Below are 15,707 nucleotides of genomic sequence, written 5' to 3' on the forward strand. Positions count from 1 at the left end.
ATTTCGGGACTCAGGCCTTCGTCGTGAACACCAAAACTCTGGGTGTCTGCTCATTTATTTTATGCTTCTGATGAAGGCTGAAGCCCAAAACATGACTGCTAATTACCTTTTATGGACAGTTCCTCCAAGTTCCTGCCAATTTCCTGCCAAGTTCCTCCAACACTTTTGTACATTGTTACCAAACATCAGTTTTCAAACTGGCACCCGAGCTAAACTATGCCAGATAAACTTGCATAATTTCACCAGTAAAACCTCATCTCAAATCAGAGACCAATTTGCAAAGGAATTTGAATTACTGGCTGAATCAATAGAACTCATTTGCAAATCAGGATTAAACCATTGTGAGCAAAAGATTTAATGTCATAGTGAGAAGCTTCACTAACGAATCCCAAATGATTGCTTACAATTCTATTGCACATTGTACACACTTTATACAAAATGAGTTACACTGATAATGCAATTAATAAAATTACCATAAAATAATTATTCCAGTCTGTTAAAATTCAGAACTTACCCAGCTTAATACTTGTCGCTCTTTGGGTTGATCCTTACTTTTTACTAAAAGGTGGCGTTTTCTTAATCTCCAACCTTAAATAGAAATAATGCATCAGATTTATCATACCTGGTGACCATCTGCAGTAAGTAGCTTCTGCAAGTATCCAATTTGGGATCATGTAAACAATCAGATTTCACCAAAATTTTTTAAACATGCTCCAAACTTTAATAGATAATTTTGGTATCCTCTATAATTACATTCCTATAAAAAATGAACTCCACTAAATCAGATCATGGACAAATGATGTAAGAAACAACCAATAATATAATTGTCCTGAGGTCAAAACCATGATCAATAGTATTTTGCTATATGTAAGTGTAAGATGGATGGAACATTGCATGTTGAATATTACAAAGCAGCAAAGAAAACATGAAAAAACAATTTTCAAACTCCATTGGAGGCAGTTTGAACAGTTAATATCTAGTCTAGACTTTCACACACCTTGGCCATCTACATGCACTGGACAAAAGGCTGCTAGCTAATGCAGGTAAAATTATTCCTGCTGTGACTTCAACTTAGATGAAGATCGATTTATAAATGCAATTTGACAATCATAATGTGGCACTTTTCAGAGATGGTTTTAAACTCAAAGATAGACCTCAGTCTTAGAGGGAAGGTAACTCGTCACGATCCTACACCAATGCAGTTTACGTAATCCTTAAAAGGTCACCAACTTCCTAGAATCAAGTGCTAAAGGACGAGATAAACATTAAACATTGAACATCACCATCTGCAAATTCACAAATGTTATTGTGGTAACTTCTACTTTAAAAAAGAACCACTTGACAACTTCAAGCTCGAATGAACAACTACCTGGTGCAGAAAAACCACACACTATATATATACACACACACATATTTACAGAGGCTTGTCATCTTCCTCTGCAACACACAGCATGGCCTCCAAGCTATATACAACGCACACAGGAAGTCAAGAAGATAGACAGGAAGTTAACCCCCCCCCCCCCCAGCTCACTTTAAAAACAACTCACACCAAGGGTTCCAAAGCAGTTCAACTCTTGAATAATTTTCCATTAAGCACCACACTCTAATTTGCTACAAAACTCATCGACATGCAGTTAACCCACGGTATATGGCCAATCACTGCAGTCTCAAAACCAACCTTGCACAATGGTTCCCAGTGCCATTGAATATTGTCCCCACTCCCAATATCCATCGAAATGCTGTGCCACAAACTAGTCGAAACAGGGAATTATTTACAACTGTGCTCAAGTTCCTCAAAGCTTTATCAGAAAAGCTCTCACTACACCATGATAAACTTGGAGTCAAAATTTCCCAGTATTAGAACTTTTAAATGTAAGGTTCCATGTGAACACAAATTCCTTTGAACCTGCTCTTCACCAATGATTCCACAACTGCAGGCTGAGAATGGACACCTCACAGAAACCAGCAGAACTCTGCAGTGCCCTAGCATTTAACTACCGATGAATCAGCCTGCTACAGAAGCAAATTTGGATCCAGTGCAGTGAACACAAGTCAATTCATTTGAATGAAGAGGAAGAGGTACAGGTGTAGACAATTTACTTTTAATTCTTAGCTGAAATGTTTGTTCGTGTTTTCATATATTTAAAAAATAATTTAACATCTCCTCCATTGATCTTCAGTTACTTCTGTAACATTTCTGAACATCAAGGACATGGTCTACATCTTGGGTTCCCTCACCCGTACCACACAAAGTCCACTGTCTGGATAATGTTCATTTTGAAATTCGTTGGTAGATACACAAGCCCAAGAGAATAGCTAGTCAACAAGGCCAAACCCATGTAAAAATACCAAAAAAATAAACATTTACTCACCAAGCTTCAATGAACTAAACAGACAAAACTATAATTGCTTTCAACACATAGACCAAGGAGTATAAAATAGGTGTAAAAAGATAGATGGAGTTTATTTCACTAATTAAAAAAGATGGCAGCTCTTTTTTTGTACATTCTAACATACTGAGCTGAAACAAATTGGCAAAGTCCCAATTTATTATTATAATGAAAATAATTACATTTAGAGCAGCCAGAGACAATAGAAAACAAAAAAAATCAATGCAGCAGGGGATAACAATATTGCCAGGATAGAAAAATGTTCCCATCAAGCCTTGTTCATGTTAAACAGGAAAGTTGAAAAATATTCCAATAGACAATAGGTCCTGGAGTAGGCCAATTGGCCCGTCGAGCCAGCACTGCCATTTATCGGATCATGGCTGATCTTTCTCTTATCCCAGCCTTATCCCCATAACCCTCAACTCCCCTGCCCACAAGAGCCTGATCCAACTCTCTCTTAAATCTAGCCAGCGAATATGCCCCCACTACCCTCTGTGGCAATGCATTCCACAGATCCACAACACTCTGGGTAAAAAAAATTCTCCTCATTTCTGTCTTAAATGGCCTTCCATAGTATTCTTAAACTATGCCCTCTAGTCCTAGTGTCTCCCATCATTGGGAACATGTGCTCTGATTTCACCCTGCCAAGCCCTTTGATAATCCTAAATACCTCAATCATGTCTCCCCTCATCCTTCTAAACTCCATCGTATATAATCCAAGTCTTTCTAACCTATTCGCGTATGACAATCCTGCCATCCCGGGAACTCCCTCTATAACAAGTATGTCCTTTCTTAAATATGGGGACCAGAACTGGACGCAATACTCCAGGTAAGGTCTCATCAGGGCCCTGTACGACTGCAGGGGGGCTTCTCTACTCCTATACTCCAATCCCCTCTTTATGAAAGCCAACATACCGTTCGCCTTCTTCACTGCTTGCTGAACCTGCATGCTAGTTTTCAATGACTGGTGAACAAGTACACCCAGATCCCTTTCCATTACCCCACTCCCTAGCTTAACATCATTTAAATAATATTCTGCTCTCTTGTTTCTGCCTCCAAAATGAACTACCTCACATTTACTCACATTAAACTTCATCTGCCATTTCTCCACCCACTCCCCTAACTGTCCAAGTCCCCCAGCAATTTCCTGACATCCTCCTCGCACTTCACACTATCACCCAGTTCAGTGTCATCTGCGAATTTGCATATGTAGTTATTAATCCACTCATCCAAAATGATAAACAACTGAGGGCCCAACACCAACTTGTGAGACCCCACTCGTCACATTCTGCCATCCAGAAAATGATCCGTTTATCCCAACCCTTTGTTTCCTATTTCTCAACCATCTATCTATGACAGCACCCTACCCCCGATACCATGCTCCTTGATTTTGCTAACTAGCCTCCTGTGTGGGACCTTATCAAAGGCTTTCTGGAAGTCCAAGTACACCACATCCACTGGCTCTCCCAAGTCCACCCTCCTTGTTACGTCCTCGAAAAATTCCAGATTAGTCAAGCAAGATTTTCCTTTAAGGAACCCACACTGACTAGCACCGATACTATTAATCCTTCCTAAATGTTCTGCTATTTCTCCTTTAATGATGGATTCCAATATCTTCCCTACCACCGACGTCAGGCTGATCGGTCTATAATTTCCCTTCTTAAAAAGTGGTACTACATCAGCCACTGTCCAGTCTGCAGGCACTTCCCCGAAATCTAAAGAACTTTGGAAAATGTCGACCAGAGCTTCCACAATTTCCAGAGCAACCTCTCTAAGCTTCCTGGGATGCAGCCCATCAGGCCCAGAGGACTTATCAGGCCTCACTTCTAACAATTTACCCACAACCACCTGCTTCTGGATCTGAATATCCATCAAATTCTCTGTTTCCTTCAGTAATTTCACCGTCCCTAGATACTGCTTGACTCCTACCCCTTATCTGATCATAACCTATATCCTCTTTGGTAAAAACAGATGCAAAGTATTTGTTAAATTCCTCAGCCATCTCCGTGTTCCCATTGACAATTTCACCTTTCTCCGTTTTAAAGGGCCCAATTTTGGCCCTAACCAATTTCTTCCTTTTTACATAGCTTTTGCTATCCCATTTTATATTACTTGCCAATTTACTCTCGTATTTCATTTTCCCCTCCCAAATGACTTTCTTAGTTTCTCTCTGTTGTTGTTGGGTTTTTTTTTTTGGTTTTTTTTTTAAGGCTTCCCAATTCTCTAACCTCCTATTCTGTTTTGCCATCTTATACATTTCTTTTGGACCTGATACTGCACTTGATTTCCTTTGTCAACCACGGCTGCCATTTACACTTCTTAGAGCCTTTCCTCCTCTTTGGAATGAATCTATTCTAAATCCTGTGAAAAATGTCTAGAAGTACCTGCCATTTTTGCCCAATTATCCTCCCAGCTAGAATGTCCTTCCATTTTATTTTGGAAAGCTCCTCCCTCATAGCTGAATAATCATCCTTATTCAGCTGTAACACTAATGTTTCTGACTTCCTTTTCTTCTCCCTTTCCATTTGCAGATTAAAAGTAATCATACTATGATCACTATTACCTAATGGCTCCCCTACCTCAAGGTCCCTTATAAACTCCACATCATTGCATAGTATCAAATCCAGAATCGACTCCCCCCCGGTAGCTTCCATCACAAGCTGCTCCAAGAATGTATCTTAGAGATATTCTATAAACTCACTCTCTAGTTTTCCCACACCTACTTGATTTTCCCAGTCCACTTGCAAGTTGAAGTCACCCATAACTACTGTATCACTACCACTATGACATGCCATTCTTAATTCTTTATTTATACTGATTCCCACATCTGAGCCACTATTCGGAGGTCTGTATATGACCCCCATTATGGTTCTTTTGCCTTTGCAATTTCTCAACTCTATCCAAAGAGACTCTACTCCACCTGATTCAATGACTTTCCTTTCCATCACCTGAATTTCATTCTTCACCAACAGAGCCACCCCACCTCCTCTACCTAACTTTGTCTTTTTGATAGGACATATACCAGTATTCCAGTCCCGGTCTTGATAAATAAAGGAAACATACATAGTGGAGAGAGTTCCTTGGAGTCCACTTAAGTAGTGACCTATCCTGGACACACATCTCCTCACTTGTCAGGATGGGGCAAGAGCAACTGCATTTCCTGAGAAGACATGATGGTGGCAAGGCAAAAGGCCACCATCATGCCAACCTTCTATCAAGAGCATCCTGGCTGGCTGCATCAGTGTGGTACAGTTACTGTAGAGCCATCAAATCGGAGGTCAATCCACAGGACCAAGACCAGCAGAGAGGATCACTGCAGTCTCCCTTTCAAGTGATCTACCAGGATCGTTGTCTGAAGGGGGCTGGCATAATCATATAGGACTCCTACCAATCCATACATAACATCTTCCAGCTACTCCCATCAGGAAAAAGATACAGGAGTATTAGAGCCAGAAGCACCAGGCTGAGAAACAGCTTCATCCCACAGGCAGTGAGAATGCTGATTGATACAATCTACTATTATTTAACAATATTTATTTATTTTTATATATGTACTGCATATATGTGTTTGCAAGTTTTTAACATGAAGGAGCGAAGAACATGTGGACAAAGTACAACAGATGTACATACCCATCTCCTTTAATGGTTCTACCACTTCCCAATTGGGTTCAGAACGGAAGAACATTGAAACCTGTTGCAAGGCGATTTCTGTTTGGAAGAAAAAGAGGAAAATCAGGATACTTGCTCAGCAAAAATCAATACAGAACATTTCCAATTAGACAAAAACAACTTCACCAAAATTCTCAGTTATCCAAAACTTTTAAAAAGGATTTTGTGGTGGCGCGCATTGATACTCAGGCGAAATGGCCCCACTTGTCATGGCTGCAATAGTGAGGCAGCCGCGTTAAGATGGCGCTGTCGGGTTTTGGGAGTGCATCGTGGCCTCGGCCGCAGCGCGCGCTTTTCGGCAGCATGGTGACATCAGTGCCGACACAGGGCAGGGCTTGTGCCTGCCCTTAACGGCGCATGCAGGTATTCGAATAAAGTCAGTTGGAACTGAAACTCACACCGACCTGTGGTTTGCTTTCAATCGCAGCAGCTATCGCTACAATCTTTTCTTAGATTTATGCATTTATCTTATTTTGTAAGCTGAGATCACTTTTTTTTGGTAAGAATTAAACATGATTTCATGTTTGAAAAAAATCTTCCATTGTTTTTTCTTGTTGTTTAACCACTGATACAAATATTATGCTGATGCTATTGGGCCTGCTTAAAGCAATTTATCTGTTATCTGAAACATCCAGTTAACTGAACAAGTCCAGTCCCAAGCATTTCGGATAATTGGAAACATACTGTACCCTATTTACAAAGTACAACGAATAACTTCATAAACTTAACAAGGTACTTTGTTTACTCTGCCAGACAAAGATTGGAATTGAAATACAGCAACTCAAAAGTTATTATTTACATCTAGCTATATCAATGATATAAGTACAAGGGCCTGCCATGGTTTTCTCGCTCCCTTTGTCCAAGATGTCTAACAATTAAATATTCATTTTGGTTGGAATCAATAAATTCTAAACATAAATGTATTTTTGCAACTGCATTCAGACACTCAAAACAAACTTGTAAATAAATACAAATTTGACCCTTTAGACATGAGGCTGCAGATGCTGGAACCTAGAGCAAAAACACAATCTGCTGGAGGAACTCAGTGGGTTGAACAGGACCAGTTAGAGGAACAGTTAATTTTGCAAGTTGGAGCCTTTTATCAAAACAAGAGTATTAAGGAGGAGATGGCCAGTGAGGACAGGAGGAAGTGTTTTAACAGGAGCCAGTAGGGGACTGGTGAATCAGGAGGGAGGAAGCATGGTGGACAGGTGGGGAGAGTGAGGGACAGAAGCAGTTGATTGGCAGGTGCCAGAGAAAGGGAGATAGAGGCATGGAGAAAAAAAATGGGATCAGGTGGAAGAAGAGAGACAGGTTAAAGATGGGCACACCTGATGGATGGAGATAAGAGAAAACAAGTGTGGCCATCTGGTAAGCAAAGAAGGTGATCATAGTATCACAATGAGGGAAGGAGAGATTGGGCCAAATAGAGCCAAAGGGAAAGAGGTTCCTGTTGATAAAATGTGGGTTCAAGAGTGTGCTACAGGGAACAAGAACGTTGGGAGTCTGGGTTGAGGTACATGGGAAATGGGACAAAAATGGGAAGAGCAGAAGTCAATCAAAAGAGAGGTGACTGGATATCTGAAATTGGAAAATTCAATATTCATAGCATGGGCTGTAGATTATCTAGGCGGAATACAAGCTACTATACCTCTAGTTTGAGCTGCACCTCACTCTGAGTGGAAAAGACCAAGGGTGGATATTTGTGTGTGGAAATGGGAAGGAGAGTTGAACAAATTTGATCCTTAGTGTGGACTTAGAATAAGCCTATCTCAGCTGCTACAGGCAGAGACGAAAGACAACAATTGCCCTCTTGTTCACATACTGGGAATAAAATAGATCAGCCAAAGTTTCTGTGTCTGATTCCCAAATAGAAATCTTATCAGTGAATGCAAGCAGACTGCACGACTATTTGCTCAAGGTCAGTAGTGATATTTTTCATAGAAATAAAACTATCAACGTCCAATGTCAAATTTAAAAGACCCACCGCTTCTACTTGCAAAGTGGCAACATTCAACTCCGCAGTCCAGTAATTCACCCTTTTCTGCTCAAACAGTATTCCTCAAACCCACCCTCTCTCACATAAAGTTGGTGGTGCATGGAACACCAGATGTTGTACACTTCCCTCCAAGTTGCACACCACCCTGAATCAGAAATTTATAACCTTTTCTTTATCGTTATTAGGGATAAATCTCCTCGGAGCAATTGCAGTTTGGCAAAAATAAAATGCTGGACTTGCATATGATGACTAAATCCTCAAAATAGTTGAGAGTTCTGAGGGGGATAGTTTTATACATAGATGTAAAAGGTAATCATGAATATTATTTAAAATATATGGCATTATGTACTTTGGGAGCTTTTCTTTAATCAAGACACTACGCAAGGAACTGCTTATGGAAAAATCCAAATCCACTATCAAACCAACCCACAGCAATGGACACGTCTGTTTCAATAGTTTAATACACAAAGGTGCAGGAGAAACTCAGCAGGTCACGCACTGTCCACGGGAAGCAAAGATACATAACCAATGTTTTGGGCCTGAGCCCTTTGTCAAGGTATGAACAAAAAGCAGCCAGGTGCCAAAATAGTGCTAACCGGTGTAGTTGGAGGAGTAGTTGATAGGATCAAGAAATTTTTTAACCAGCTCACAGTTGGATAACATATGCTGTGTTGTGATGAAATTCAGGTAATTCTGAAGTCCCCGTTGCCTTTCTGCTATGAACTCTCGATCCATATTCCCAATGAGCTTTTTGGGAGGTAGAGGTAGGACCAGGCCGGAGATCTGAAATAAACATCAATCATGCATAATCATAAACATGCCCATCACTTATTATGTCAATATTATTCAACATTTCTTTTTAAGTAACAAGTGCATTTCTTTTTAAAAATCTCAATTTGCTCTATACTTTTCAACAGCTGAAATATTGTTTACTAAAGTCTGAAATATTTTTTAAGATGTATCACAGCTGTAAATAAATTACATGCTTATTTCGTATTTCAATGAAAAAGATCAAGACTGCCTCATGATTTCCAAACTAATGCACAAATTGAAGTAATTTTTTTTTAAATTTAGAGATACAGCACAGTAACAGGCCCTTAGGGCCCATGAGCCTGCACCACCCAAATACCCCAATTTACCTACAAACCTCCTACATTTTTTGAAGGGTGGAAGGAAGTCGGAACACTTGGAACATAAAAACTCCTTTCAGACAGCACCAGATTCGAACATGTACTAACCGCTAAAACTATTTAACAACTAGCAACAAGTGTGTCAAGCTAAGACTAGGTCCACAGGTTTTAAACTACGGTAACTTTTGATTGACTATATGTGATGCAATTCTATGGTGAAATGATGTCACCTGCCTTGACATTCTCAGGTACACACCTACCTGTATCAATGATACTACAGTGGAGGCAATCAAGAGCTTCAAGTTCCAAGACATAAATACTCCCAACAATTGGTCCAGATCTAACTAATTTGACACTACAATCGGGAAAACACATCAAAGCCTTAATTTACTAATTGGGTTAAGGAAATTTGGCATGTCCCTAATAACAGCAATTTTTTTACAGATGGAATATGGAAATTTTCCTCTATGTATGCAACACAGCCTGTGACAGGAAAGCTTTCATTTAAGACCGCAGGAAACAGCTTATTGTTCCCTTCCGTCTGCACTTACAGCTACTTTGGGAAAGCAGCAAGCATAAATGAATGAGCCATCCCCCCACCCCCCACCCCGATAATACTCTCTTCCCCCCTCTCCCATAGGGTAGGAGGTACAAGAGTTTGAAAACATAAACCATGTGACTCAAGTACAGTTTCTTCCCTGCTGTTATCAGACTCTTGAATGGTCATAACTTAAAGATGAACTCCTGATCTCACAAACCAACCTCAGTCCAGCCTTGCTCTTTTGTTCATCTCCACTTTCTCTGTTACACTACATTCTGCACCATACTTGTGTACTAGTTAATTGGCCTGAATGGTATGAAAATAACATTTATCCACTGCAATTTGGTAAATGTGACAATAATAATACAATTCAAACAATATGCAAACTAGTCACTTATTAAATTTATTTGAAATCGTGACATCCTTGTTTTAAATACCAAGTTTAGCCTTACACGGTATAACAGAAAGAGATAATTTTTTGGACAGCTAGATGTTATGATCTCATTCTTTAACTTGAAGAGTCATTAGTGTTTGAAAATATTCCAAATTTATTTTGTCCTAATGACAAGGCTTGAAATTTAAACCCTTATATTAATATTTATTATTCATACTTTGAAAATAAGCAGTTCCATGCTGTAATATTTGGGTATATCATTTAACAAGATTTTTCTATCCAAATGAAGTTATTGCTTATATGATATCCCAAATTTGCTTAGAAAATATTCATTTTTAAAAATTTATAAAGATACAATCTTCTACTGTGCGTAAAAAAGATAAAGGCAGCATAAACAAGTTACCTGTAAACTACTATTCAAAACATCAAAGTCACTGTATCTTCTGATAATCTGCAAGAAATCAAAATATAAAATGACTAATACTATCTTTAGTCTCAGCATTTCTCAACTTCATTGTAGAAATATTTCGTCTTTCTTAAACTAGAAAGTGTCACAAAATGTGGATGATTTTCCTTATCCTGGAAGAAAAAAATCTCCATCACACGTGAAGAACTAACATTGTGCAATAGATTTTTAAAAAATACTTAGAAGGAAAATTAATCACATATTTTTGCCAAAACAGATAAATATACATTTCTATCTGTTACTTGGTCTCCATTCTACGCATGTCTTAATTTGGCACTAATCACCGACATCAATCAGACCACAACATTATTGAGCAGTGGCAAACAAATGGCATTATACCAACACAGGTGAACAGCTCATGAGGCAGGCATACTGTTGGAGCTGAAAGACTTTCGCTTCAAGCTAAAAGCAAGTAGCCTTGAACAGAACCATTACATCCTGCAGCATGAGAATGATCATCAAACAAAAATCAGCAAGAAAATCAAAAGTATGTTGATAGCTGACAGTAACATTTTTGTTATTGAAGAATCATTGAGATGCAATTAAAAGGAAATATGGCTGAACTCTTAAAATCATTTCTGGATTTTGAAGTCACTTGCATTGCTTTTTTAGATTGAAAAGGCCTTAAAGGCAGTTTTTTTTTAATTTTTAGATTAGGTTTGATTTATCCAACTATTGACCACAGTTGTAAATTTAAGACCAGAGAACCTGAGATAGAAGCAGAATTAGGCCATTTGGCCCACTGAATCTGCTCCGTCATTCAAATCATGGCTGACGCATTCCTCCTTTCAACCCCAGTTTCCTGCCTTCTTTCTATAACATTTGGCAGCCTTTCTAATTAAGAACTAAGCAGCATCTGCTTCAAATATACCCAATGACTTGGAATTCAGCCATCTATACCTACAAATTCAAGATTCACCCTCTGAAGAAATTTTCCCTAATCTAAAAGAGAAATCCTTTCATTCTGAGACTGTGCCCTCTGGTCAAGGGCCCTCCCACTATGGGGAAACATCGTTCCCACGACCACTTTATCCAACCCTTTCAATATTTGGGAGGATTCAATGAGATTCACTCCACCACCACCCCCAACCCCATCCTTCTAAACTGTAGTGAGTGCAGGCCCAGAGCCATCAAACACTCCGCAAACATTATCCCTCGGATTCCCTGAAATTTGTCACTTTTCATTCAACAATTATGAAAAGCTGTCATAACCACTTAGATGTTACTTTTCACATCGATTCATAACAAAAAAAGTGAGTTGCCTACACATATTCAAAGAGTGGTAATACTAAATGTATGAAATATCTTAATCACTGAAAGTTAGTCATGCAACATACATAACCAAATTTAACAGATTTAGATTTATTGTCAGAGTACATACATGACATCACATACCGAGATTCTTTTTTTCTGCATGGGCAAGGCAGAATTACTGCTTATTAGTGGTTAAAAAAAAAACTGAACACAATGTAGACATGTAAACAAATAAAGAAATATAAACAAACTGTGCAATAGATTTTTTTTAAATAATTAAAGTGCAAAAGTAAGGCTCCTTAAACAAGTCCCCGATTGAGGAGTCTGATAGTGGAGGAGTAGCAGTTGTTCCTGAACCTGGTGGTGTGAGTCTTGTGGGCAGCGGTAACAGAGCATGTGGATCCTTGATGATGGCTGCTGCTCTCCGATGGCAGCGTTCCCAGTAGATATTATTGGTGGGGAGGATTTTGCCCGTGACGTCCTGGACTGTGTCCGCTACCTTTTCCAGGACTTTCCCATACCAAACCGTGTTGAACTAAACATCTGTTGAAATTTGCTAGGGCTTCCAATGTCATTCCAAACCTCTGCAAACTCCTAAAGAAGTAGAGGCGCTGACGTTCTTGCTTGACGGTGCCATTTAGAGCGTTGGGTCCAGGAAAGACCCTCCAAGATAGTGACTCCCATGAACTTAAATTTGCGCACCCCCTCCACCAAGAAGAACTTTATGAATGATAACTTCTGCACACAGTACAAGAATTGCCTCCAACCAGTGCGATTGGACTGTGAACAGATAAAGAGACAGATTTTGCCGCACAAAACCCAGCAGCATAAACAGAAAAAAGCTCCAAAAGTTCTTCCTGGATAGCTCATCATTATACAAGAAATAATACCACTTCAATTACCACACATACTAATTCAATTATTATTAATCATGGTTTAATTTAGTCTGCTTGCAAAATGCTTTCTAATTAATTGGGACTGCAATGATACGTTATTTTGACACGAGTATAGCATATTGGATGCTGTTCCTCTGCCCAAGCAACAGTACTGACCAAATTACTGCCATTACTCTGAAGTATTATCTTATTTGCTGAATAGAATACTATGTCCAACAAAATACCATTATAGCACTGGAGATATATCCTGCCACTGCAATCAAACAGCTATTCAGAGGGCACAGAACATTACAGCACAGTACAGGCCCCTTGGCCTAGGTTGTACCAACCTATATATAAAAAATTAAACCCTCCCTTCCTCATAACCCTCTATTTTTCCCCCATTTAAGTGCCTGCCTAAGAGTCTCTAAAATGACCCTACTGTTCCAGCAACCACCCCTGGCAAGCCATTCCAGGCACCCACAACTCTGTGTAAAAATGTTACTGTGATGTCTCCCTCTTCAAACTTTCCTCTCTTCAGTTTGTACAGCCCTGGGGAAAAAGATGCCGGCTGTCTACCTTATCTATGTCTCTCATGATTTTGTAGACCTCTATTGAGTCACCTTTCATCCTTCTGTCCAAAGAGAGAAGCCCTAGCTCTGCTAACTTTCCAAACTGTGCAACATCCTGGTAAATCTCCTCTGCACCCGCTCCATAGGTTCCACCTCCTTCCTGCAATGAGATAACCAGAATGGAACAATATTCAAATTGTGGTCTCACAGCTCCTCACAACTCCAGTACTTAATCTCCAGACTAATGAAGCCCAGCATAACATAAGCCTTCTTAACTATTCTATTAACCTGAGCAGCAACCTTGGGATTTGGACCCCAAGGTCCCTCTGTTCTTCCACAGTTAAGTCTTCTTTGGCTTGGCTTCGCGGACGAAGATTTATGGAGGGGGTAAAAAGTCCACGTCAGCTGCAGGCTCGTTTGTGGCTGACAAGTCCGATGCGGGACAGGCAGACACGATTGCAGCGGTTGCAAGGGAAAATTGGTTGGTTGGGGTTGGGTGTTGGGTTTTTCCTCCTTTGCCTTTTGTCAGTGAGGTGGGCTCTGCGGTCTTCTTCAAAGGAGGTTGCTGCCCGCCAAACTGTGAGGCGCATGGGTCATCTACCGGCACCACCTACGGCTCCTAGAACGCTTCCACCAGCGTTGTCTCCGCTCCACAGTTAAGTATCCTATCATTAACCATAAGCTCTGCCTTTAAGTTTGACCTTCCAAAATGCATCACCTCACTCTTATCCAGATTGAACCTCATCTGCCACTTTTGCAACCTGTCTATATCCTGTTACAATCTACGACAACCTTCAACACTATCCGTAATACCTCCAACCTTTTTATCCTCTGGAAACTTATTGACCCATCTCTCTAATTCTTAGTCTAGGTCATTTATAAATAACTCACAAGGAGTAAGGGTCTAAGCAGAGATCCCTGCAGAACTTCAGGCAGAATACTTTCTGTCCACTACTACGGTTTTCCACAGGCAAGCCAATTCGGAATACACACACCCAAGGTTCCATGGATCCCATGCCTCATGACTTTCTGAATGAGTCTCTCATCGTGGACAGAAATCCATATACACCACATCTAATGCCCCACCTTAATCAATTTCTTTTGTTACCTCCTCAAAAAGCTCAATTAGGCTCATGAGTTATGCTGACTATTCCCAAGAATCCTCTCCAATAGTTTGCCCACCACTGATTGAAGATTCACTGGTCTATACCCCACTTCATGAAGGTAGAGCGTTCCTGAGAAACAGTTCGTAAACCCCAAATTTGTAAAGCAAAGACTCATTGACTACTATTGGAGGCAATTTTCATAAAAGCGAAAGTCCATCATAATTTCTTTGTAAAAGCGAACACTGGTTTGTTAGTAAAGGCGAAATTTTGCAATTCGAGTATTCGTAAAGCAGAGTTTACCTGTAATCCCCTTGATTCTCCCATTACCTTTTTTAAACAAGGAACCACATTTGCCATTCTTCACTCCTCCGGCACCTCCTCTGTGACAAGAAAGACTCAAAAATCATTGCAAATGCCCCAGCAATCTTCCCAGCAGCCATCATCAAGGATTCACGTCACCCAGCAAACACACGAGGAGTCACGTGATGGAGTAGTGGCTGGTCGGGGAACTCCAGCCCTCTCCGGAAAAGTTTTAAGAAAACACAGAAAACACAAAGGCACAAACACAAAAATTAAAATAAAGTGAAAGTAAAGGTGGGAAGAAAATGGCAGCGAAGAAAGAAAAGTCGAAAGCAGCGGGAAGAGACGAAGACATCGGAAGAAGAAGGTGAAGGCCTTACCTGTCCGAGGAGGCCCGCTGTGGAGAGAGAAGCCCGCTCCCTCAGGTCAGTCGAAGTCCCGAGCTCGGGACTACAAAAATGGCTCGCGGAGCCAAGCAAAGGTGCGCAACCACACATGCGCAACTCCTCGCACATGCGCGATGCGCAATACAAAAAAAACACTGACGGGAGGGGGGACCAGCTGAGGAGTCGATCTCCACAGCTGAGAATGACAGCCACAGCACAGCAGCAAGAAGAGAACATAGAAAACGAGAACAAGAGAGTAAAAAGAAATCAAGGAAACAACAGATGACCAACCCAGAAGAAGAAGAACACAGAGAAATGGAAGAAGAAGGGAAAGGCAAGACAATGGATATATATTTTTTTAAAGAATATATGGAATCAGTAAAAGAATGGCAATCACAAGAATTTAGTGAAATAAAAAGAAGAATTAAAAGTACAGAAGAAAAAATGAATAGATTAGAGATGGTCATGTCAGATATAGGAAAAAGAGTGGACAAGGTGGAAGAACGAGAAACAGCCGTAGAAATGGAAGTAGAGGACTTAAAAGAGAAATTAGAAGAATCCAATAAAAAAGTTAAAGACACAAGAGCTGTTAGCTCAGAAGATAGATATAATGGAAAATTATAAT

General features: G+C 40.1%; 1 protein-coding gene across 7 annotated transcripts in view; it reads right to left on the reverse strand.

Moving 5' to 3' along the window:
* Positions 1–15,707, reverse strand: part of LOC138764136 (PX domain-containing protein kinase-like protein) — a 124,923-nt gene that overhangs the window by 37,691 nt on the left and 71,525 nt on the right. For 6 of the 7 annotated variants that reach the window (XM_069939590.1, XM_069939587.1, XM_069939586.1 and 3 more), the window contains 4 exons: positions 10,527–10,574; positions 8,655–8,841; positions 6,021–6,098; positions 515–588 (listed from right to left, as the gene is read on the reverse strand). In XM_069939590.1, coding sequence (XP_069795691.1) covers positions 515–588; positions 6,021–6,098; positions 8,655–8,841; positions 10,527–10,574 — 387 coding nt within the window. Of the gene's footprint in view, positions 1–514; positions 589–6,020; positions 6,099–8,654; positions 8,842–10,526; positions 10,575–15,707 lie in introns of those variants that run through there. The other variant, XM_069939592.1, reaches the window with a different exon arrangement.

The sequence above is a fragment of the Narcine bancroftii genome, chromosome 5 (assembly GCF_036971445.1).
Source record: "Narcine bancroftii isolate sNarBan1 chromosome 5, sNarBan1.hap1, whole genome shotgun sequence".
Classification (NCBI taxonomy): domain Eukaryota; kingdom Metazoa; phylum Chordata; class Chondrichthyes; order Torpediniformes; family Narcinidae; genus Narcine; species Narcine bancroftii.